The sequence below is a fragment of the Geotrypetes seraphini genome, chromosome 1 (genome assembly GCF_902459505.1).
Source record: "Geotrypetes seraphini chromosome 1, aGeoSer1.1, whole genome shotgun sequence".
NCBI lineage: Eukaryota > Metazoa > Chordata > Amphibia > Gymnophiona > Dermophiidae > Geotrypetes > Geotrypetes seraphini.
Window position 1 is genome coordinate 513,904,430 of NC_047084.1, and position 25,324 is coordinate 513,929,753.

Consider the following 25,324-nt stretch of genomic DNA (forward strand, 5'->3'; position numbering starts at 1 on the left):
CGACACCGAACTTCTACAACTGAAAAGGCACTGCAGACAGCTCGAAAGAGCCTGGAAAAAACAGAACCACGAACAAACCAAAGTAGCATGGAGAAGCCTAATCAAACAATACAAGCTCAAAATCAAGGAAAAACGAAAAGCCTACTACTTCATACTAGTTGGCACCGAAACTCCTGACACTAAAATACTCTTCAATCTAGTAAAGAATCTCACTAATACCAAACCTCTCCTAGCCACACAAGGAAACCACCCACCAACAGCCTCCCAACTAGCAGACCATTACAAATGCAAGATCACCACAATCAGATCCACCTTCAATAACTCACTAACCCAACTCGATGAGATAATAACAAACCCCACAATGGAAGAAGCCACAGCAGCCGACAGGACATGGACCAATTTCCCACCAGTCCAATGGACCGACATGGACCGACTCTACAAAAAATACAGCAAAGCATCATGTGATCTGAATAACTGTTCCTCATATCTCCTAGCAAACGCTACCCCTAAATTCAGAGCGAACCTCATGCAATGGATGCAATTAACTCTCACGGAAGGTCAATTCCCACCAGAACTAGGTGAGATCATAATCACCCTTCTATTGAAAGATCCCAAAGGCTCAATAGACAACCCCTCCAACTATAGACCCATCACCTCAATCCCACTGTACGTTAAACTGATAGAAGATCTAGTCGCACAATACCTCACCAACTACCTTGAAGACCATAACTTACTTCATCCCTCTCAGTCAGGATTCAGAACCAACCATAGCACAGAGACACTACTGGCAACTCTACTAGATACAGCCCAACAGCATCTTAGCAAAGGAAGAATGATGTTGATAATCCAACTCGATCTCTCTGCTGCATTTGACCTGGTAGATCACACCATAATACTTCAAATACTAGACGCTATAGGGATCTCAGGCGGAGTATACAACTGGTTCCAAGGATTCCTCAAAACAAGATCATACAGAGTAAAATCAAATGATCTAAAATCAGATCCCTGGTCTAACCCCTGTGGAGGTACACAGGGCTCACCATTGTCACCCATGCTCTTCAACCTCTTCATATCTTCCCTCGGTACCACTCTAGATATTCTAAATGTTACATCATTCAGCTACGCAGATGACATAACCATACTCCTCCCCTTCAACACCCAAGATCCCACCTCAACAGGCAACCTGAAAACAACACTGGAAGCAGTGGAAAAATGGATGTTAGACCACAAACTAAAGCTAAACTCGGACAAAACAAAATTTCTACTTCTTGAAAAAGACAAAACCCCATCCATAACAGAATTAGAATTAAATGTCACCAAATACCCCATACAATCTTCTTTAAAAATCCTTGGAGTATCGATAGATAGATGCTGCACAATACAGGACCAAATCAACATAACTACCAAAAAAGCATTTTTCACCATTCACAACCTACGAAAAATAAGAAAATCCTTCGACAAACATAGAAACATAGAAAGATAACGGCAGAAAAGGGCTACAGCCCATCAAGTCTGCCCACTCTATTGACCCACCCCATTAAGTCTGAATGCTAATGACCTAGTTCCTTAACTCGACCCTCGTAGGGATCCCACGTGGATGTCCCATTTATTCTTAAAGTCGAGCACGCTGGTGGCCTTGATCACCTGCACCGGAAGTCTGTTCCAGTGATCTACCACCCTTTCTGTGAAGAAATACTTCCTGGTTGTCACCACTAAATTTCCCTCCTCTGAGTTTGAGCGGGTGCCCCCTTGTGACCGAGGGTCCCTTGGGAAAGAATATATCGTTTTCCACCTCGACACGCCCCGTGACGTACTTAAATGTCTCAATCATGTCACTTCTTTCCCTGCGCTCCTCTAGGGTATAGAGCTGCAGTTTGCCCAGTCTTTCTTCGTATGAGAGACCCTTGAGCCCCGCGACCATCCTAGTGGCCATCCGCTGGACCGACTCAGCTCGAAGCACATCTTTCCGGTAATGTGGCCTCCAGAATTGCACACAGTATTCCAGATGAGGTCTCACCATGGTTCTGTAGAGTGGCATTATGACTTCAGGTTTACGGCTGACGAAGCTTCTATTGATACTTCCCATCATTTGCCTTGCCTTTGATGAGGCCTTCTCTACTTGTTTGGCAGCCTTCATGTCTGCACTGATGATTATCCCCAAATCCCGTTCCTCTGAAGTCCTAGCTAGCGTTTCTCCATTCAAGGAGTATGTTCTGTATGGATTACCGCTGCCGAGATGCATGACCTTACATTTTTTAGCGTTGAAGCCTAGCTGCCATGTCGAGGACCAGTTTTCCAACGTGATCAGATCTTGCGTCATACTATCCTTGAGGTTGCTTTCACTTACTATGTTACACAGTTTGGCGTCGTCGGCGAACAGTGCTACTTTACCCTGAAGCCCCCGGGTCAAGTCCCCTATGAATATGTTGAAAAGGGATGGTCCCAGGACTGAGCCCTGCGGCACTCCGCTAGTCACCTCCGATGTCTCAGAGAGGGTGCCATTGACCACCACCCTCTGAAGTTTTCCACTCAGCCAATCACTGACCCTTGCAGTTAGTTTCTCACCCAAACCCATCGATTTCATCTTGTTTAATAGTCTACGGTGTGGGACACTGTCGAAAGCTTTACTGAAATCCAAGTATACTATGTCCAGAGACTCTCCCGAGTCTAGCTTTCCTGTCACCCAATCGAAGAAGCTTATAAGATTGGATTGGCATGACCTGCCTCTGGTGAATCCATGTTGACAGGGATCCCTTAGATTCCCTTCATCCATTATCGTGTCTAATTTACCTTTAAGTAGAGTTTCCATGAGTTTACACACTATTGATGTGAGACTCACTGGTCTGTAATTTGCAGCCTCTGCTCTGCAACCCTTTTTGTGCAGAGGAACGACGTTAGCCATTTTCCAGTCCAGGGGGACTCTCCCCGTACTTAGGGAGAGATTGAAGAGCATGGCTAACGGTTCCGCCAGAACATTGCACAGCTCTCTGAGCACTCTTGGGTGCAAATTGTCTGGTCCCATGGCTTTGTTCACCTTGAGTCTTGAAAGTTCTCTGTAAACATCAGCTGGTGTGAACTCAAAATTCAGAAATGGGTCTTCCTTGCTTTCCTTTGCTTCCAGCCGTGGCCCATGCAATACAGGATCATAGTCCAATCCCTTGTCTTGGGACTATTGGACTACTGCAATATCCTCTACCTACCATGCCCCACAAACCTGATAAAACAACTACAGCCCATTCAAAATACTGCCCTCAGACTGATCTACTCACTCAGAAAATTTGACCATATCACCAATGCCTACCTAGACTCCCACTGGCTACCAATAAGAGCCCGAGTTCAATTTAAATTCTACTGTCTACTATTCAAAGCAATAAACGGAACTTCACCTATCTACCTACACAACCGCCTAAACCAAAACCTCACATCCAGACTACAGAGAATCCAGACCCCATTCTCCTACCCACCACTCAAGGGAACTCAGCGCAAGAAGATGTATGGCGCCCTCCTAGCGACGCAGGCAGCGAAACTGGACCCCTCTATCTCCAACCTGCTGACAGCAACAAGAGACTTTAAATCATTTCGAAAAGATCTCAAAACTCTGCTATTCAAAAAATCTTTAGAGTCCTCTTAACTTTCTTTACCTATAGAGCTCTCCTTCTCTTCCCCGCAATCTCCCCGGTGTCTCCCTCCCCTCTTGCTATCTTTCCTCAATTACTCCTCAAAGCCTCTAGTATGCATCCAACCCATTTTGTAATTTCCTGGAAATGTCCAGCCATCTTCTAATGTAATCCGCTTAGAACGGCAAGGTACAGGCAGAATAGAAGTCACTAATGTAATGTAATAGTACTAGAGATGGAGCTTGACGTATTGACTCAGGATGTCTGCTCCAGACATACAGTACAGCAAGATAGAAGGGATGGAGTCTGGAGTTGACAGTGGAGGAGAAGGGTATGGATAAGAGGGACTTACTCGATGAACAGATGTCATGGTGGGGAGGGGGGACATAGAGGGAGATGAGTGAGGAAAGATATTGAGGGCTGCAGAGTGGATGCATTTGTAAGTCAGTAAGAGGAGTTTGAACTATATGTGAAAATGGATGGGGAGCCAATGAAGTGACTTGAAGAGAGGGGTAATGTGAGCACTGTGGCTCTGGCAGAATATAAGTTGTACAGCAGAATTTTGAATGGATTGAAGGGGGAGAGAAGGTTGAGCAGAAGACCTAGAGAAGCAAACTGCATTAGTCTAAATGAGAGGTGATAAGAGTGTAGATAAGGGTTTTGGTTTTGTGCTCAGAAAGGAGAGATCAGATTTTAATAATATTATAAAGCATGGGTCTCAAAGTCCCTCCTTGAGGGCCGCAATCCAGTCGGGTTTTCAGGATTTCCCCAATGAATATGCATGAGATCTATGTGCATGCACTGCTTTCCATGCATATTCATTGGGGAAATCCTGAAAACCCGATTGGATTGCGGCCCTCAAGGAGGGACTTTGAGATCCCTGTTATAGAGGAAGAAGTGACCAGCTATAACGGTTAGTTGGATTTGAATGGAAAAGGAGAGAGAAGAGTCAAAGATGACACCGAGGACGAGGTTATGAGTTGACAGAACAGAGAGGAGGAGAGTGTTGTCCATAGAAATAGGGATCGAGGGGAATGGGGAGGTGGGTTTAAGCACTATCACATTTGAAATAAGAGCCACACAGCAATCATCTTCCACAGGTATACCCAAGCAATGAAAAAAACAAGTTACTGGCATCTAATTAGGACATTGCAATCTTTTTTCTTCCAGGTGCTACTTACATTTTTGGAGGACAGGAGCAGTGTCTGAATGGGCTGAGAATCCTGGAAAAGCATTATTTCTTCTATTATATGTGTTCCATGCTCAGAAATAATAACCTTATGAAGAGTTCCTTTATCTGAAATCAGAAGAAATCGTTCAATTGCTTGTAGTGTCAAGTTTCAAGTTTATTAGGATTTTATATACCGCCTATCAAGGTTATCTAAGCGGTTTTTACAATCAGGTACTCAAGCATTTTCCCTCTCTGTCCCAGTGGGCTCACAATCTATCTAACGTACCTGGGGCTATGGAGGATTAAGTGACTTGCCCAGGGTCACTAGGAGCAGCGCGGGGTTTGAACCCACAACCCCAGGGTGCTGAGGCTGTAGATCCAACCACTGCGCCACACACTCCTCCAGTGTCTATAGCAGTGTATGTCAAACTGTGTGCCAAGGCACACTAGTGTGCCTCCTGAGATTCCAAGTGTGCCACTCGATTCACCGAAGGCCTGCATGTTTCCCCCTTCTCTCTAGCTTCCCCCCCCCCTGGCTTCCCGGTCTCACCTTTAAAGCTAATTACAGCAGCCTGCAGAGGATCGCCAGTAGATAAAATGATTTTATTTTCAATATAGTGATTGAAATGTGCCAGTTTTGAGAATTTATATCTGCTGTGTATATTTTGTGTATATGAAAAATGAATGGAAAAAATTGCATTACAATTAGTAAAGGGGATGGGATCTGGGGCAGAGCTTGGGTGGGCCTAGGGAGGTCTGTGGCTGGGGTACTCAGTTGATATTTGTTAGACTTAGGGGGTACTTAGCTTGAAGTGGAGGTGGCTAATTTTTGGTGGACCTGGGTCTGAGATCCTTGTGTGTTTAGTACAAAAGAAGTGCATATCTGGTTTTATTTCTCCAGTGTTGTGATACTTGCTGAGTATAATTTTTTGGGGTTCCTAGTTCAATTTCTATTTGTGATCTCTTGTTCTATATTTGGTAAAGGTCTGTGTTTTGTGTGTGAAGAAACAGCTGCGGCAGGGAGAGGCAGAGCGGTGAACAAGGCAGGTGCACCTGCGTGGTCCCATGCACCTGCCTGAATGGCTGCAGGCAGTTCTCTCAAGTCGCGAGAGCTGACTGCAGCCATTCAGGCAGCCGTGCGGGACCAGGCAAGCGCGCCTGCCTTGTTTGCCGCTCTGCCTCTCCCTGCCGCAGCTGTCTGGTGAAGGAAGCACCGGGATTAAAAACAGGTACAGGTGGGGAAGCTCACTGCTGGGAAGGAGGGGGAAGCTCACTGCCAGGGGGGGCTCACTGCCACAGCCGTCCAGCAAGGGAAGTGCTGGGATTAAAAGCAGGCACAGGGGGAGGAGGGGAAGAGGACAGGCTGGAAGGCAGTGAGGGGAACATAGGAGGGAGGGAGGGAGGAAGGGACAATTGTTGGGCCTGAGGTGGGGGAGGGGGGGAGATGACAAAGGCAGTGAGGGGAACAAAGAGGGAGAGAAGAAGGGACAATTGTTGGGCCTGAGAATGGAAGGAAGGAAAGAAAGAAAGAAGGAAAGAAAGAAATCACCAGATAACAAAGGTAGGAAAAATGATTTTATTTGCAATTTAGTACCGTGTCAGTTTGTAGAATTTATATCTGCTGTCTATATTTTGCCTTATATTTGTCTATTTCTCTATAGTTGTTACTGAGGTGACATTGCATATTTTAAAAAGTCATCTGCCTTGACATCTGTGCCCTTTTCCTGCCCGCCCTGTGCCCTGTCCCAGCCTACCACTAGACCACCGGAGGGGGGACAGGGTGCAGAGCCTGACAGGGAGAATTTGGTTCAGAATGTTTTTTTTCTTGTTTTCCTCCTCTAAATTTAGTGAAATGGAGTGAAAAATATGGTACATATTGTATTTCTTTATTATTATTATTTATTTATACAAATTTATAAAATTTTTCCAAGCATAAATATCTTGTACGGAAAAGTACGATCAAGACACTTATAATTTAAGTTAACTTTCAATTCTGAAAAGTAATTCACTCAATTATTAAAGGAAAAGAAAAAATCAGCTTCCCTTGATCACACACCAGTCCTCTAAATTAGATTAGATCCAAGATTTAATGAAACTCAAATTATAAAGAAGCACATTAACTACTACTTAACAGAGAACTAATTATCAATAGGCACTGTTGTTACTTAATTCTCAAGGCGTTTCATTGAGATAAATCTTATCAAATGAGATAGATCTACAAATACATATTTCAAAGAACGATATCTAATGACACATTTACATGAGTATCTTAAAAAGAAAAAAACCCCAATTTGAGTCACTCCAGGTTTCAGATTTAGGAATTCTCTTCTTCTTTTTTGAGTCTCTCTAGAGACATCTGGGAAAATTTGAATATGGAGACCCAGGAAATCCTTGGATCTATTCTTGAAGTAAAGATTTAGGATCCAGTCCTTATCTGGAGCCAAAGCCACGGTCAGCAAAAAAGTGGCTGGTGTAGCCACTTCTCTGTCTGATTGTTCTAATATAGCGGAAATATCCAATGGATGTTACTGAGGTTCCTCAACTTTTTCTTCTTGAAGAGTTTGAGATTTAACAGGAAGGTAATAAGCCCTTGTAAGGGAAGGTAGAGAATTTTCAGGTATCTTAAGAATCTCCATAAAATATTGTTTTATCATATCTTGAGGGGAAATTGATGGAATCGTAGGAAAGTTTATAATCTGCAAGTTGTTAGCCTGAGTATTGTTCTCCAGAGCTTCCAATTTCCTCCTCATAATTAAATTATCTTTAACCAGTTGGTCTTGGTTTTAACAGTTATTAACTCTTTATTGGTTTCCTGCTTTAACAAAGATAGATCTTGTTTTAGAGTTAATTTCTTCTTTCTGTACTTTTGTTTCTCTATCCAAATTTTTTATTTGAGGATTTAGGGTATTCCCCAAATTCACCACCAAGTCCCAAAGAGCTTCTAATGTGACTTGTGGAGGTTTAACCACTGAGAATAAATGTGTTTGTGTGGTTAGAGTCAGTTTGGGGGGCTGGTTTACCTCAATGGAGCCTTGTCTTTCTTTAGTGCTAGATGTCCCGGTCGCAGGATCATGTAGTGCGAGTAATTCTCTCTGAGGTGTTCCATTCAGTGAGCCCTCCAACATGCTAGCCTCTCGAGAAGAGAGTACTTCCTGTCCGGCTGCACTCTGCTCTTGCGGTGAGCTGGCTGCCTGCTGCTGCGGCTGGAGAGGTGGCGTCCGTACATCAGGGCTCAGAGAGATGTCAAGCCCTAAGGTATTCGCTGCAGCGCTACTTTCCGGTGGTGTTACCAGTGGGCATATCCCTAGCGATTCTTGTTCTCATTGCTGGCGCTGTAGGAAATCGTTGATTGTAGCCAATGGAGGTACCAAGCGTCGGGAGGCAGTACCAGCGCTTTTCCCCCTTCTTTTCGGCATTTCTTAACCGAAGTAAGGCTAAAAGTTAAGGGCGTCCGAGCAGCAGTTAGCTAGCGGCAGCCATCTTGGATCGTCTAGGGCACTTCTAATATGACATATTGTATTTCTTTTATTGTGAATATGATTATTTTATGTAAATTGCTCTGAAAGGCTCTTTGAGGGTGGTAAATCAAATATGATTAAACTTGAATGAATGTTAATACCAGTTGGGTTTTTTTTTTAAATCTGCTGTTTACCAGACATCTGTAGATTCTGTTAGAAAGAGCTGGAAGCTGTTATTTACCTCATAGTTGGCCGCAAAGGTGATAAGAACATAAGAATATAAGAATAGCCATACTGGGTCAGACCAATGGTCCATCAAGCCCAGTAGCCCATTCTCATGGTGGCCAATCCAGGTCACTAGTTCCAAACCCAAGGAGTAGCAATATTCTATGCTACCAATCCAGGGCAAGCAGTGGCTTCCTCCATGTCTTTCTCAATAACAGACTATGAACTTTTCCTCCAGGAACTTTCTTAAAACCAGCTATGCTATCCGCTCTTACCACAACCTCTGTTATAGGAAAACATTACAACATTGCTATATTGTAGTGGTCTTCGCAAATTTTTAAATGAGAGCCATTTGGGGTCAAAAGGGCTGACAGAGAGCCAACAAATATCTTCCTTCTTGGGGCCATGATATCTGGCCTTGGTCACACGTGCAGAACATAGATAAACCCTATGCAAATACAGGACCACAAACTAAAAGTCCTAGTATTCACAAACAAAACCCTAAGATGCCAGACTCTGCATGCAGTACACCAGAGAAATAGAAAAAATTACATTTCTTCCTGAACAGTGCAAAATATAGACAGCAGATGTAAATTCTCAAAACTGACACATTTCAATCACTAAACTGAAAATAAAATCACTTTTTCTACCTATGTCGTCTGGTGATTTTATTTGTCTTCTCATCTTCCTTGCTCTTAACTCTGTTTCCAGGGCCTTCTTATCCATTTGCTGTTTTTCTCTTCTTCACTTTCTGCCCTACATCTATCTTTTCACAACAACAAACTCCACATTTAAAGTAATTTCTTCTCACAGCATTGTATAAGATGTGAAATGCTTTAATTGAAAAACCTCATGTGCACCATACGGTGAAGACTTTTCACCAGTGGTGCATAGCATATTCAAATCATCACACATGAACTCTATATGAAAAAAGTGGAAAAAAAATCTCAAACACTTATCTTGCAAAGGCTATCAAAGGGTTAACCCCAGCTTTAACATGAACTGTGTTTCACATTTGATGCCTCAGAAAGCTGAGCAAAAGAGTTTTATTCAAAGTGCCTGTGAAAAAATAACAGCCTATAAAATCAACATATAACTTGTACTCACAAACTAGTAAAATCCACAAAATAAACGTGTTGATTGTTTATACATTAAGACCACAGCAAACTGGATAGTACCTCAATCCTTGGACGAATGAAAAGATGCCCCGCAAACCAGCACCACAATGAGGCTTAAGATGCCGGCAGCGGTGACATCAAGAAAAGCCCGCTTGAAAATCCAAAGATGAACAATCTGAATGTGAAAATGATGACAACTGTATCGTGTTAAAGCCGGGGTCATCTCTTTGACATCCTTCGCAAGATAAGTGAGATTTTTTTTCCACTTTTTCATATAAAGCATACTGGTGAAAAGTTCATAGATCATAAATTAGAAGTAAAAATATGAATACCAGAGCTGAACTGGAAAATTCCCAAAAGTTAAACTCGGCAAGTATTGTACTTCATTTTGAACACAATCAGTTGCACAACCATGAGAGGGGGCTGGACCTTCCACTTTGAGCTTAGGCCCCCTCAAAATGAACATTTTCCCTTGCTGTAGCTGGTGGGGATGCAGGCACCGTCAGTACTGAGAATTGCAACTTTTTATCCATAATGAGTAAGATTTAATGATTATCCTTTGCCATTTTCTCTTTCCTAAAACACAGACTATTATACCTGAATATACTTATGGAAATAATAAAACCACATTTCCGGCACCATACCTGTACTGATGAACATAATGTTGTATATGTTGCTATCCAATGCTTTCACCATGTCCACAACAATTTGCTGATAGTTCACATCCTGCATGATTAATTGGGGTTTTTTCCCAAGAGGGCTCACTGAGTCGAGCATCAATTGGTGGTGCTTAGCAAACAGCAGAGTTCTGTCTGGCAGGTCAAGGGAGCTGGTATAATTCATTGCTCTGTCATCATTGTTTATGCACTGTCACAACATTAAAAGGGAAGAGATGAAGCTATGTTTCATCTTTTAGTGCACCCTTCAAACTCTAGAACCCATCCCACTCTGTTTCCTTTCTTAAGGAGACTGAGGGGCAGAAGCACAAAGCCCTCTGTGCTGGCAACCTTTCATTTAGACTGGTTTTACCCAGTTTAAATGAAACATTATTCCGCGGCCAATGCACAGAGGCTTTTGCCCACTGCTGTACCGTGCATGGAAGCAGTGACTGAAAGTTCCATGCTAATGAGCTTGCTAGTATTAAAATGAGCTCATCAGCAGATCCATGCAATGCCCAGAACCACGGGACACTGCAAAGCTACCCACAGCTCAGAGCTGTCAGTAGAGTTCTCTGTCATACTTTTCTGTCAGTGCCTGAACGCTGATTGGCTTAGGCACTGGCAGGACAGTCAGTCATACCCCTGAACCTTTCCCACCCTCTCCCAGCCTCTCAAACGCTTAAAAAAAAAAAAATTGTTGGTCCAGTGAACCTCTCCCAACCCCATCCCAAGTTTAAAAAAAAATGCTTCCTGACCCCTCCAGGGTGAAAAAATATGCTTGTTGAAGGTTCTCGGGAAGGGGTAAAACGCGGACCTCATGGACCTGACGGACCTCGCGGTTCTAAACCCGCACGGCCTTAAAAATCTGAGGTCCGTGCCAGTTTTAGGATCCGTCAGAGTTAAATTGTCATAGAGCTCTGTCAGAGCCAGACTAAAAGTGCGCGGATCTCGGATTTTTAAGGATGTGACGTGCAGTTCAGATCTGTGAGGGAGTCGGGGGCCTGAGCTGAGCTGCAGGGAAAGCGAAGGCGGACTTCAGATCCTCCCGCAGTTTGGGTTGAGGAAAGAGAAGCCCCAGTTTGGGTGGATTGGCTTAATGTTATGTTGTTAATGGACAAACAATGGACACATCTGTCCTTTCTTTAGAAAGCTAAAAGCTCATCCTCTTCAATTTTTTTCCCTCGCTCGGCTAATGGTAGAAACTAGTAATCAGTTTTAAAAGAACTAATAACATCTGTGTATTCAGCTAGATCACCTCTGTGCTAAAGACAGGCAAAAAAGGGGGGAGGGTTTCTTTGTTTCTACCATCAGAACTGGCTATCGGGAGGATCCTCTGAACAATCTATTCGTCCCCTTCAACAAATCGTTCAGGGGTCCTACACAACAGGACCTCACGGATCTGAACTGCACGTCACATCCTTAAAAATCTGAGGTCCGTGTCGGTCCGTGTCCCTGCCGCTGTAGTTTCTGTCGCTGACAGACCTTGATTGAGATTTGAGCGCTGACGGATCCGTCTCAGCATAGGGAGGGAAAAGTGTTAGGATCCGTCAGCGCTAAAAATCTCTTCAAGGTGTCAGAGCCAGAGACTAGTGCTGGAGTTTGGAGACTTCTTTTCCCCGCTCCAGCACTAGTCTCTGCTCTGACACCTCGAAGAGATTTTTAGCGCTGACGGATCCTAACACTTTTCCCTCCCTATGCTGAGACGGATCCATCAGCGCTCAAATCTCATCAAGGTCTGTCAGCGACAGAAGCTACAAGCGGCAGGGACACGGACCGACACGGACCTCAGATTTTTAAGGCCGTACGGGTTTAGATCCGCGAGGTCCGTCAGGTCTGTGAGGTCCACGTTTTACCCCTTCCCAAGGTTCTCCTCCAAAGCTTGGGGCTTTCCAAAACCTGGACAAACTGCCAGACAGTCCTCTAAAAAGAGGACATCTCCAGGTCTTCCCAGACATCTGATATCCCTAAACATTGGCTCCTAAAAACAAACTGGTGTTTCTTCAGCATTATACCTCTACAGAGCCAGAATTTTGTGCATCTGCCCTTCAGTACTAAATCTGGTTAGACTTATCAGGTCTTTAAGCTCTGAAGGTCAGTGGGTGAGTTAATTGTTTTTTGACTTCCAAATAGACACTCCCTTGCAGTTTGCTTCCAAATTTCACTCATGTGGATACTTCTTTTGCACAAACATCTTGCAACAAAGTTATCCCTAATAGTCTTTTGATATACTGAAAATCTGGTAAAGGTTCTTATTTTATATTTTACAGCAAATGGAGAGGCAGAAAAAAAAAGTTGGCATTTGGCCTTGACCAGAAGTGGGCAAACTTTTGTAGCCAGGGCCCAAAGGCATAGGATCCTGAGTGGAAAAAATGAGATAGCCCCCGCCCCCCATTATACTATCTCTTCGAAGAGAGTGGGGACGGAAGTGGGAAGATGTACATTTTCCAAAGCATTCATATTACAATCAATAAATTCAGAAATAATATTTTATTTTCTATCTTTCTTATCTGAGCATTGTTTTGGCCCTAGTGTCTTCTGTTTTTGTTTTTCTTAACTCTCTCCAGGGTGTGACAAACCCAAGTCCATTTCAGGTTTTTCCCATAGCAACCCCAAATCCGTCCTGGGTTTTGTCCCAAGAAGCAGGAGAAATCATACTGAGCCTAGGTTTAGGAGAGCTGATCAGGTGATTAATCAATTAACTGAGCAAGCAGATTCCTGCTCAGACTATGATATGGAGATAGAAGAAGCAGGGCAGGAAAAGGTTAAGGGAAAAACTTACACTCTGTGCAGACCTGTCCCTGACAATGTCAGAAGGCTGAGAACATTTGAGCAGCCCGTTAGAGACAAGGCTAGAGAGAAACTTGCTGGTGTGTGGAAAACCCTTCCCCCACCTTCTCAGAGGGGGAGTGGTTTTCCACAGGATATAACGTGGCTTCTGAGAACAGGAAGGGGGCACACAGGAGAGAAGCAGACAGGAAAGTGGAAATCTGAGGAGAGGCAGTCCCTCTCAGACTGTCCTATGTTAGAGACAGAAGAGTTGCCTCCTGTCTGGAATACTGGAGAACAGCCAGAAGGAGAAGCCATGGAGGTACAGGAAAGCTGTTTAGGAGCTGACACACAGCCAACTGCCATGGAAACGCAGTAAGCATGAGATTGGGGTTTTTGGCTGTTCATTTCTCTGTACTGCCAGCTGAACTCTTACCTGTTTAAAGCCAGTCTGGAATCTCTCCTGAAAAGCTATGTTTTGGAGGCTTTCTGTAAAGCAGGAAGGTGTGGGTTATTGACAAACCGTTTTTGAAAGTATTTCCTGAATGTTGAAACAAGCTAGGAAATCTCATTGTCCCTGCACAGCTGTGCCTGATAACTGCAGTAGCGTTTTCCAGAGGAAACGTATGTCTGTTACTGAGGCTTTGATCAGTACAGGATTTGTGGGTGATAAGAACTGTGTGGTGAAACATTACTTGCTAAAACATTACTGCTCTGGTGATGAGGACGATGGTTCTTACCTGATTAAAGTCCCGAAGCAGAGGACTGCATATCATTTAGTTTGAACCAAACTCTAGCTTACTGAGTGCATTATCAGAACTGTTTTATTATGATTTCGTGCAATGCAAGTTCATCCTGAGTTACAAGGCTGAAGTCTGTATTTTTGGTTTATTCAACCGGTGGTTGAAAATAAAGCTATTTTGTTTTTGCCATTTCTGATTGAGATTCTTTTTACCTTGCCTGCTCATGAGACTGTTAATGTGCCTGATTTAAGACCTAAAGGATCCCTTAATGGAAAGGGATACGCCAGATCTGAGCTTTGGTCACGTCCCCATGTGCTCGCTGCACCTTACAGGAGCACGGGTGGTGACAAGGGTCTACTGTTCTTTTGACATTTCTTCTTCTGTGTTCACCATCCATCTCTCTTGTTTGCCTCTATCCATCCTGTCTAACATTTCCCCTCTGTGCACCTGTCCCTATGCTCCCTCTAGAACCAGCATCCTTTTGTTTCCCTGTCCCTCTCCATATCTCTCTCAATTCCTTCTGCGAATCCCCCTTTAGTCCAACATCCGTCCCATTTCTTTCCCCTCCTCTTTGGTCCAGATCTCTTTCATTGTCTTTGCTCACCTCCCAAGTCCATCATCTTGCTCCTCTTTCCCTGACCCCAAACTTGGGATCTGTCTAGCTTCCTTCCCTCATACACGAGTCCAGGACCAGCATTTCCCCACGTTGGCCTCTGTCTACCTCTTCCTGTCACGCCTGTAAATGCTGCAGCATGATGCAGCAGTGGCAGTGTCAAAAGCTGCTCTCTGGTGGAGTCTTTACTCTGCCATGTCCTGCTTCTCTGATGCAACTTCCTGTGGGCAGGATGCAGCAGAGGAAATACTCAACCAGAAAGAACACAAATGCCAAGATAGTAAGATGCTGGACCCAGACCCAGGTGCATGAGAAGAAGAAGAGGAGAGGAAGGAAGGGTGCTATTTCAGGTGGTTCTTATTAAGCAGTCTTGGGCATTTTGCTGAGCTTGCTCAATGGTAGTTAAGCCCCTGCCAGGACCATATTAGTGGCTATCATTATCAGGAATAAACAGGAGGTCCCCTTCAGAGCACAAAGTAAGAGCAGAAGGTCTGTTTGCTGGAAGATTTGTTTGCTGGAACTCCCAAGAAAGCGACAAGAGGCCTCTACTCTGACGCAGTTCAATCGAAACATGATCATGTCGAGAGGCTACTTCAGTTGACTTGTATCTACTTTTTAAGTCAAGTAGAGAAAGCTTATATTTTCAAATATCACAGATAGTTTGAATTGGAAAATTAGATATTCCTTGTGGATCAATGAAGAAGTCTGTGATTTTGCTTATGCAAATAATATTGCTAAATTCACCTTCTGAGGATCTAGTGCAGTGATTCCCAACCCTGTCCTGGAGGAACACCAGGCCAATCGGGTTTTCAGGCTAGCCCTAATGAATATGCATGAGAGAGATTTGCATATGATGGAAGTGATAGGCATGCAAATTTGCTTCATGCATATTCATTAGGGCTAGCCTGAAAACCCGATTGGCCTGGTGTTTCTCCAGGACAGGGTTGGGAACCACTGATCTAGTGAATTAGTATCATTATTGTGAGTTCATGATTTGATTGTCTCTCTAAATAACTGCATACTCCTTGTAGCACTATATAAATGATATTTATGTGGTCAGAGTAGGAAACTTATCAGTTAGTCAATTAAACATTACTTTCTTCCAGAAAGGCAAAGGAAATAGCTGCCAACATATCTCAGTGGAGAAAAAAAGGACTTCTATATATACTGTGCTCAGTTAATAATAGCATTTGCTCCAAATCAACCACAGCTTAATCATATGTCATTAAAAAAAACTCCACAATTATTGTAAATGTAGACCAGTGGTTCCCAAACCTGTCCTGGAGGACTCCCAGGCCAGTTGGGTTTTCAGGCTAGCCCTAATGAATATGCATGGAGCAGATTTGCATGCCTGTCACTTCTATTATATGCAAATCTCTCTCATGCATATTCATTAGGGCTAGCCTGAAAACCCAACTGGCCTGGGGGTCCTCCAGGACAGGTTTGGGAACCACTGATGTAGACCATCCCAAACCAACTCTGGGAAAACTGACAAACTTTTTCTCTCAGTCTTATATATAATGCAGAGACAAAACAAAGGACTTAGCTTATAGGATATCCTTTTCAATCATCGCCTCATCACGAGTCTTAACAAATCCATTTCTACAAAAATACCAGAAAACGCAACATCAGGGAAAATCAGTAAGAGTCCAGACTTGTAGCTTTTCCAAAATGGCGACTCCCATACAAGATGCGGACATTTCAATGCTACACATTATGACATTGATATCAATTGCAAGATGGAAACTCCCATACAAAACACCAACATTTCAATTTTTTACATCATGACGTTGACGTCAATGGCATTATAGCAAATTTAAAAAACCTTGCAGGTAAAATTAGAAAAACACTTTCTACTAAATAGATGAATTAAGTCCTTTTGGCTGTATTGTTTATAGAAAGAAAATCCAGCGTTGCTCCCACATTCTTAATTGCTTTCTGATATCCCCACGCCGTTCATTGGGAGGTAAATGTTCAAGCACAAAGCTCTTAAAAGTAGAAAAACTGTTTTTTCAACTCACTGTGTTCTACTAATAGCTCCATAATTTTCTTAGATGTTACACAGTGTCTATTTTTAATTATCCTCATTTTTAGTTGCCTTAATGTTTGCCCAATATATAACAATTGGCAGGGGAATACCAGTGCATAGATCACATTACTAGTAGTGCAAGAGGTAACCGATTTTAACTTTATTAATCTCTGGGTGTTAATATCAAAAAACTCTAATTTCAAAATATAAAGGAGCACACGGAACAATGGCCACATTTCCTGTGTATATCGAGGACTTATCATGTTTAAGGATGAAATGGAATTTATTACACAGTGGAACATGATATTGAATTATTGTTTGCTAGATTTAATATTATTACTGATGAAAAGATTGCAGAAAAATATGGAGGAGGAAAAGAAGAATTGTGATGAATTGTTGAAAGAATTAAAAACTGAAGTAGATTTTGAAAGTCAATTATAGGATTTGAATAGGAAGATAGATAAATTTCATTATGAGCTAAAGTTACAGAAGAATTCCATAGAGATAAACAAGATTATAAAGTGGGTTATGTGTATCCCTGGATGTAGAAGGAACTGGAAGATCAACAGAATAAGTTGTCAAGTTCCCATATACTTCAGCAAGTTCGGACAGCAGTGATAGTAGAAAAACTTTATGACAACCTAATAGCCTCCAAAGCAGCTAAACTGGACAGACAAATCACTACTCTGTTATCTTTGACTTCAGACTACAAAGCCTTCAGGAGAGATATTAAAACCATACTCTTCAAAAAACACATAAAACCTATCCAGCACAACCAATCCCAACCAAATATCTAACACTCTATTTACCCTTAGATCTCTCTAATACTCTTTTATCTATCAAACGTTATCTAAAACCCATAATTTCACCATATTCTTATCTCCTAAAGACCTCCACTTCCCTTTGGTAACTCTTTACCCAATGTTTATTACCTTAAAAAATTATATGTCATCGCTTATTCTATTCCTTTTAATTTGAATGTAATTCTTGTTTTTAGTTTGAATGTAATCCGCCTTGAACTGCAAGGTAATGGCGGAATAGAAATCACTAATGTAATGTAATGTAATAGTAGAACAGGAGGACTGGAAGATCTGACAAAAGGGGGAAGAGGAAGTCAAAGATGGAATTGGAGGTCTCGGAACAGAGGAAAAAGAGGTGCTTGTTCAGAGACCCAACACTCAAATGCAGCCGTGGTGAATTTACCTAAACATGTTTTATCTGAGTCTGAAGAACAGGTTCTACAAAAAGGATTATCCTTTGCTCCTTCCTGTCTTCACGATGCATTTCAATTTAGAATTGATTTTTTTAATCTTCCTATTCAAATTCTGTCATTGACCTTCAAAATCTACTTCGGTCTTTTATTCTTTCAACAATTCATCACAATTTTTCTTTTCTTTCTCCATATTTTTCCTGCAATCTTTTAGTCCCTGATTCGCTAAAACAATGGCCAATCAGGGACTTCCTTAGACTCAGCCCTAAGGAAGTCCCTGATTGGCTCAGGTGCCTCAGGCCCCTCCCAAAAGAAGGAGCCCGAGGCACCTGAGCCAATCAGGGCCTTAGGATCTTCCCCGTGCATTACATGATGCACCAGGGCAGGGCCTAAGGCTGTTATTGTGTAGGAGGCCACAGGAACAGGAGGGACTGAGCACCCCTCCTGCTCCCAACTTGTTAAAGGTATGGGGAGGGGAGGTGGCATCCACTGTCCAGTAGCAGGAGGGAGTGGGCATCCTTCCTGCCATATTTTTAAGCGGGTGTTTGGCGTGCAGGTGTTCGGCTGGCCACGGGTGAGTGGGGGGGGGGGGCGTCTGGTGGCAGGAGGGAATGGGCATTCCTCCTGCCATAAATTTGGCATTTTTTTGGTTCAGGGAGGGAGGAAAGGAGGGAGGGGTTTTGTCGTGGGACGTTAGGGAGGGCTTTTAATTTTTTTTTATTGGGCAGATATTTTGCATGTGTAATATATGCAAAATATCTGTGCCATTTAAAAAAAGAAAAAAAAAGCCTGGTAGACCTGTCGGTAACACAGTTTTCCGACAGATCTGCAGCAATTGGGATTTAGGATAGTAAAACCTGATTCAAAATAGCTAAGCAAATGTTAGTGAATCAATCGATTGGCTATTTTGCATGGGGTTTTACTAATTTGCATGGCCAGATCGGGAAATGGGCAATCAAGGGGGAAAACACGCGGTGGGCAGTTTTGTGAATCGGGTCGATCGCTGACTTTAGTGAATCGTGGCCTATACTGGTTAACCTCTGATCAGGATATCATCAGAGGTGATATACTACCTTCAGACTAAAAAATTATTCCGTTATCAAGAATCAAAAAAAGAGGAGGTGGTTTAGCAATAATTCTCTGAGACCACTTAAAGTTCCAAGTGTTAGACTCCAAACTGACTACTGACCTGGAAATTCGGTTCATAGACAGTAACGCGGAAGACAAAGGCGTGCGCCGACAACTGAGCGCAAGATGGAGGTACGCGCCAAAGAAAAAGACTGTTTTTAGGGGCTGCGACGGGGGGTTTTGTTGGGGAGCCCCCCTACTTTACTTAATACAGATCGCGGCGGTGTTGTGGGGGGTTTGGGAGATTGTAACCCCCCACATTTTAGTGAAAACGTAACTTTTTCCCTAAAATCCCCCAAACCCCCCACAATGCCCCCACAACGCGGCGCGATCTGTATAAAGTAAAGTGGGGGATGTTCCCATCCACCCCCCCGTCGTAGCCCCTAAAAACAGTCTTTTTCTTCGGTGCGCGTCTCCGCGCTGCGCTCAGTTGTCTGCTCGCGCATTTGTCCCGGTGCGCTTTTGACCTGACACTGGAAATTCTCACCTGTAAAATATCTAAAGAGGATTGCAAAGACAACTTGATCCTCACAATATTTTACATTCCCCTCAACAAATGGCACCTAGCAAAAGAGGAATTCTATGAATTCCTCCTTGCAAACTCGGTAGCCGGTGCCTACAACTTTATAGCCTGGGATGTTAATTTACACCTTGAACAGGCAGACAATTCCAATGTAACTGACCTACTTTCCTTCCTTACATCATTAGGGTTCTTCAAACCTTCCCTGACTTAAAATCCATCAGAAAGGTCACCACTTAGATCTGATCACATTCCTTTCTAATGCCCCAACAACCCCCATCTCTTATGCAACTTTGAACTATGCAGGATTAAAAGACAACTTAAAACAAAACCAAGGAACAACTTCAAAGAGAAAACTATTTGCACAAGAGGACAGCTGAACCCAGTAGAATTTTGGATGCACTATAGCTTAATCTCCAACCCAGCTTTTGACCCTAACTTCATTTTAGGATGGAAAAACTTTAGTGATCAGGTCTTAAACGACATAGCCCCTCAGAAAAAACGTAAAAAAAGACATTTATCAGACAACTGGTACGATACCAACTTAATGGTATTAAAGCGAGAATTACGCAAATTGGAAAGAATATGGTGCAAAACAGGGAAAGATGAGGATAGACTTACTTGGCGACTAAAGGTTAAAGAATACAAAATAATAATCAAAGAAAAGCTTAGCAAACATTACTCCCAAAAAATTAATTCTCCTATTTTAAATAGTCACGAACTCTTCAAAATAGTCAATTCTTTGTTTGATATTGAATTCTACAAGCACTCCAATACAGACTCTCCACCCCCTGCAGCGATCTTAGCTGACTTTTTCACTACAAAAATCCTCAAATTGAGATTGTCTCATGCAGGTTCAAGCATAGATTTACCTATCATGTTTCCTGCCTTAGACAAAGAAGGTAGAGTTGTTGATATGATCTGGAATCACTTTGAAAACCCAGACTGAAAACCCCACTTCCTTAAGCTTTACTCAAAATATGTAAAATCCAATTGCCTATTAATAATAATAATAATAATAATAACTTTATTCTTATATACCGCCACAATCTTGTGACTTCTAGGCCTATTGGACAACTGCCCACCCACTATTATGATAACAGCTCCTATCTCCTTCAAGGCTAAACTTTTTAACTGGGTTTCATCATGCATATGTACCGGTAAATTCCCATTGGAACTTGGTCATATCCATGTGACTCCTATTATCAAAAACCCAAAGGAGTCCGTTTCCTTGACGGCCAACTACAGACCCATTGCCAACATACCATTCTTTCTTAAAATAATGGAAGGTCTGGTTAACATCGACCTCATGGAATATTTAGAGAAGTTTAACATTCTATATGATTCTCAATCTTGCTTCCGAACAAATTACAGCACTGAAACAGTTTTGGCTTCCATGACTTACCATCTTTTCCATTTGTTTTCCATCTTTTCCAGTTCGACCTGAGCAGTGCCTTCGACCTTGTTGTTCATGACCTCCTGCTTAGGTGCCTTGTATCCATCGGCATTTCCAGACAGGTACTAAATTGGTTCATGGGTTTCCTAAAAAAAAGGTACATGCCAGGTCTACAGCGAAGGAACCTACTCTCAAGCTTGGTTCAATCCCTGCGGAGTGCCATAGGGATCCCCACTCTCCCCATCACTTTTCAATATCTATATGGCTTCACTGGGAAATATGCTATCCGATTTAAAACTGAAATCGTACATATACGCGGATGATATAACAATTATTATTCCTATAACCTCATTGACCCAAGAGACAGAACAATTCATCTCATCCGTCCTTACCTAGGTAGAACATTGGACTATGCACTCCAAACTAAAACTGAATCCCGAAAAAACCAAGATCTTCTTGGCAAGTTCCAATAACAAGATCGTGAATACCTACTTGAGACTAAATGGATCAGATTACCCAATTAATCCCACAACCAAAATCCTTGGCGCCACCCTGGATCGAAGCCTGACGTTTGAAGATCACACTAATGCTCAAGTCAAAAAATGTTTTCTCACTCTATAGAAACTTTGTACCATTAAACAATACTTTGATTTCTTTTCCTTTTGACTGCTTGTTCAATCCCTGATCTTAAGTACCTTAGACTATTGCAATATTATATACTTGGGATCTCTCAAGAAAACCATCAAACGACTGAGAGTCATCCAAAATGCTGCAGTCCATCTCATTTATGGCCTCAAGAAATCAGACCATGTAAGCCCATATTACAAAAAAACTACGCTGGCTGCCAGTGGAAGCAAGGGTCATTTTTAAGTTTGCTTGCCTTTGCTTCAAAACCATGACAGGTTCATCCCCATCCTATCTGTCTCACCAATTCAAATTCCCAGGCACAACTAATACACGCAGTACCTACTAGTTCACTTTTCCATCCCTAAAGGGCTGCACCTACAAGAGATACCTCGATAGAACACTATCATTCCAAGCAGCAAATGGAGCAAATGTTTAACCAACTTCATCTCAAATGCACTTTCGTACCAAACGTTTAGGAAGTCAATAAAAACTTATCTCTTTGACAAATTTCTCTGACCCCACTTCAACCTAATGTACCTCAACCTGATGTACTTCTAAAACACTTCCAGATAAACCTGACTAAACTTAGCATATCAATGTAATTTTGAAACTTCTCTGTAATGTTGCTTTCTGTAAACAGTCTCTTCCCTTGTAAACCACTTAGAACTGTTTATGGTATGGCGGTATATAAAAATAAAGTTATTATTATTATACTGTATACTGAGGTCTTTTTTTCTCCACTGAGAAATGTTGGCAGCTATTTGTTTTGCCTATCTGGAAGAGAGGTGTTTAATTGACTAGCTGAGACTACTGCAGCCCCATGGCAGAGGAGAAATAGAAGTAAACACCAAAAAGTCCAACAGGACAGAGAACCCACAGGTATAAAACAGTACAAAAGGAAGTGGGAACAGACAATGAACATCCCACTGAAGATCACTGATGTAAAACCAACTTGTTTATTTCATAAAAGGACACAAGCAGAAGCTGTGGACCCGACACAGCACTGTGTTTCAGCGTCTGAGGAATGCCTGCATCAGGGGTCACTATGGCGTATATGTTCACAGATGACAGGTCTGGGATAAAACAAAGCTTGGTCCAACTAACATGCCAGAGTAACCAAAGTCACTGAAAAGCTATGGAAGCATTTTCAAAAAGGAGGAGAAATAGAATTCATGTCCCACTTACGGCTCCAGGTCGGGGTGTAGGGATCTCTCCAGTGTCTTGCAGCCACATGGTTTCCCAGTTTTCCACGCTGACCTGTTTCATGTATTGTCCTTCAGCAAAAACCTTTTCCACAGAAGACATACTGTATGTGCATACAGCTGACACCTCAAAATTATTTCTTTAATAGAGGAATACAAGTATCATGTTTCAATTCACTGTTTTAATTTTTTAAAGCCAACTGAATGAACACTAAGGGGCCCATTTTAAAAAAAAGATAGATGTCCAAAAGACAGCATAAACCAGCACTTGAATGTCTTACTAGTCAAAACCTCCAAGTGGGTATTTTAAAAACAGACTTTCTAGCCACCTTTCTGGTCACTTTCTCTCCAGTTCATCTAAATCATAAGAGGGTGTGTTAGAGACGTATTTTGGGCAGGCGTAGGACTTTATCGTTCTGTAGGCATAATCAAATTTTAAACAAAATGGCCAGACACCATTTAGACCAGGGGTGTCCAATGTCGGTCCTCGAGGGCCGCAGTCCAGTCGGGTTTTCAGGATTTCCCCAATGAATATGCATTGAAAGCAGTGCATGCACATAGATCTCATGCATATTCATTGGGGAAATCCTGAAAACCCGACTGGACTGCGGCCCTCGAGGACCGACATTGGACACCCCTGATTTAGACGTTTGAGGTTAGACCTGTTTTTAAAATGAATAAGGATCAAAAAGGTACCCAAACTGATCAGATGACCACTAGAGGGATTAAAGCATGACCCTTGGTCACCAACCCCCTCCTAACACCCAAACATGTAAAATAAACCAACCCCACAATACAGATTCACATGGCTCATAAAATACATCTCCACAGCCGAGCAGAGGAATACTCCAAGGGTTAATGCAGTGAGTGTCACATTAAAAGTCCCAGGTCAGATGCCACTATAACTTGCTTATATTGAATGGTGAGCCCTCCAAAACCTACTTATACCTACATAAAGATGACACCTGTAGGTATAAGAGCTATTGTTGTGGTGTACAGGTGAGTACAGTAAGTTTTGGATGGCTCACCATACAATATAAGCAGGATATAGTGATGTGTACCTTGGACATTTTATGTGACATTCAATAGCGTACCTCTTTAAAATGCCCCTCTACTGTGCTCAGCTGTCTGAACAGTTTGCTAAGAATGCTGCCTCCTTGGAGGTCCAAAAAGTTTGCGTTTGTGCATTTTTCATGTCGACATTTTTATATTCAAGAAGGGTCAAAAAAGATAAATGTACTAGGGGCCAAAACATCTACATAAGTCATTAAAAAATATATATATATATAGACGTCTTGCAATTTTGAAAACGAACATTTTCTCTACTGGAGTTCTGGGCGTCTTTCTCAAAACATCCAAACTCAGATTTAGACACCCTATTGAAAATGCTCCTCCACGTAAAAATGCTACTTACATCTGTGTGGTGAAAACCCCATAAATCAAGGGTTCTTCCAAGTCTGGTGATTTCAGAATAAACACATCATTAACCACATTAAAAACATAAATCTCTTTTGGCGTGAGGCACAACAATGCAGCTTTGAGAAAAGTTGTCCACTTTTTTTGTAAGATCCTTAATCCTCCTTGGTCCCCCTAGAAAACAAAAGTCTAAAGATTTATGCAGTTTACTAGCAAAAAACTGAAACAGAAGTGAAAATAAGTATCAAGGTCTTTGATTTATATCTTTTTTTGTCAAATTGTGAAAACATTGAGGTCAATATTCAAAACCACTCACATAGAAGCAGTGGTGGCACCTGCCACATAAGTGTTTTTTTATTTAGTTCAAGTAGTTTTTATTGGTTTTATAAACAAGAGAAATACAGAAATAGAAGAGAAACTTCAGAGAAAAAAAAATACTGGGGTGCTAAATGCATAATTTGGAATGTTTAAATAGTTATATGTCCCACATTATCCATCTGAAAAGAGGGTGAAATTAGGGCATTCATGGGGGTGGCACCACTTAGACATATGGGAGATAATTCTTTAAGGAACCACATTGATTTAGGCTCAAGTATATATATAAATAACAGTATTTTAGTCATTTACCCTGAAATCTATTATTTCAAATCAAAATTGTGTCACATCTAACTATAAGCAAGCCAAGGTAAATAAAAATACTGACTCCATCTCATATCTGCCATAAAACTAAATATGTAGGTGGTGAATCCACTGAATGGGCAAAATAACCAGCTAATTGTAGCATGTTATCTTCAGGGGCATAGGGCTAGATGCACTAAAGTCAGTCGGTAATACCGACTGGATCGCTTCTGGCCGATTCCCTGACTGATTCTGGCCGAGTGATCGATGCACTACCAAGTTTGCATGCAAATTCGACAGATCAGTTGCTCAGTTAGCAATTGACACATGCGCAGAGCCCTAACTGCAGTGACAGGGGAAGCAGCCTCCTGTCACTGCTGTTATAGCTGCTTCTTTTTTTTTTTTTTTAACAGTCTAGCAAAGTACCCCTGCGCCATGCCCCCACATGGTCCTGGACCCCTGCACCACAGATCCCCTCCAATCATCCCCTACCCTACCCCTTCCCCCCCCAAAAAAAAAGGAAGGAGAGATACCCACTGCTTCCTGCCACCAAATGCTCCCCTGAAACCCCCTGTACCTTTGGTAGACGTTGGGAGCTGGAGGGAAGCACAGTCTCTCCAGTTCCAAGGCCCAGCACATGGAAAAGGACAGGCCTTCCCTTCCCCAGTGTACCATGTGATGCATGAGGAGGAGCCTAAAGACCTGATTGGCTCAGGCGCCCAAGGCCCCTATGCCAATCAGGGTCTTAGGCTCCTCCCTCTGCAGTGGCGTACCTAGGGGGGGGCGGGAGGGGGGCGGGCCGCCCCGG

At 42.4% G+C, this 25,324-nt stretch overlaps 1 protein-coding gene across 1 annotated transcript in view; it reads right to left on the bottom strand.

Moving 5' to 3' along the window:
* Positions 1–25,324, bottom strand: part of LOC117369059 (semaphorin-4D-like) — a 113,031-nt gene that overhangs the window by 49,456 nt on the left and 38,251 nt on the right. Inside the window, exons 8-11 of the mRNA XM_033962981.1 lie at positions 23,897–24,072; positions 22,466–22,622; positions 10,234–10,456; positions 4,799–4,914 (exon numbers count right to left, since the gene is read on the bottom strand). Coding sequence (XP_033818872.1) covers positions 4,799–4,914; positions 10,234–10,456; positions 22,466–22,622; positions 23,897–24,072 — 672 coding nt within the window. The remainder of the gene's footprint in view (positions 1–4,798; positions 4,915–10,233; positions 10,457–22,465; positions 22,623–23,896; positions 24,073–25,324) is intronic.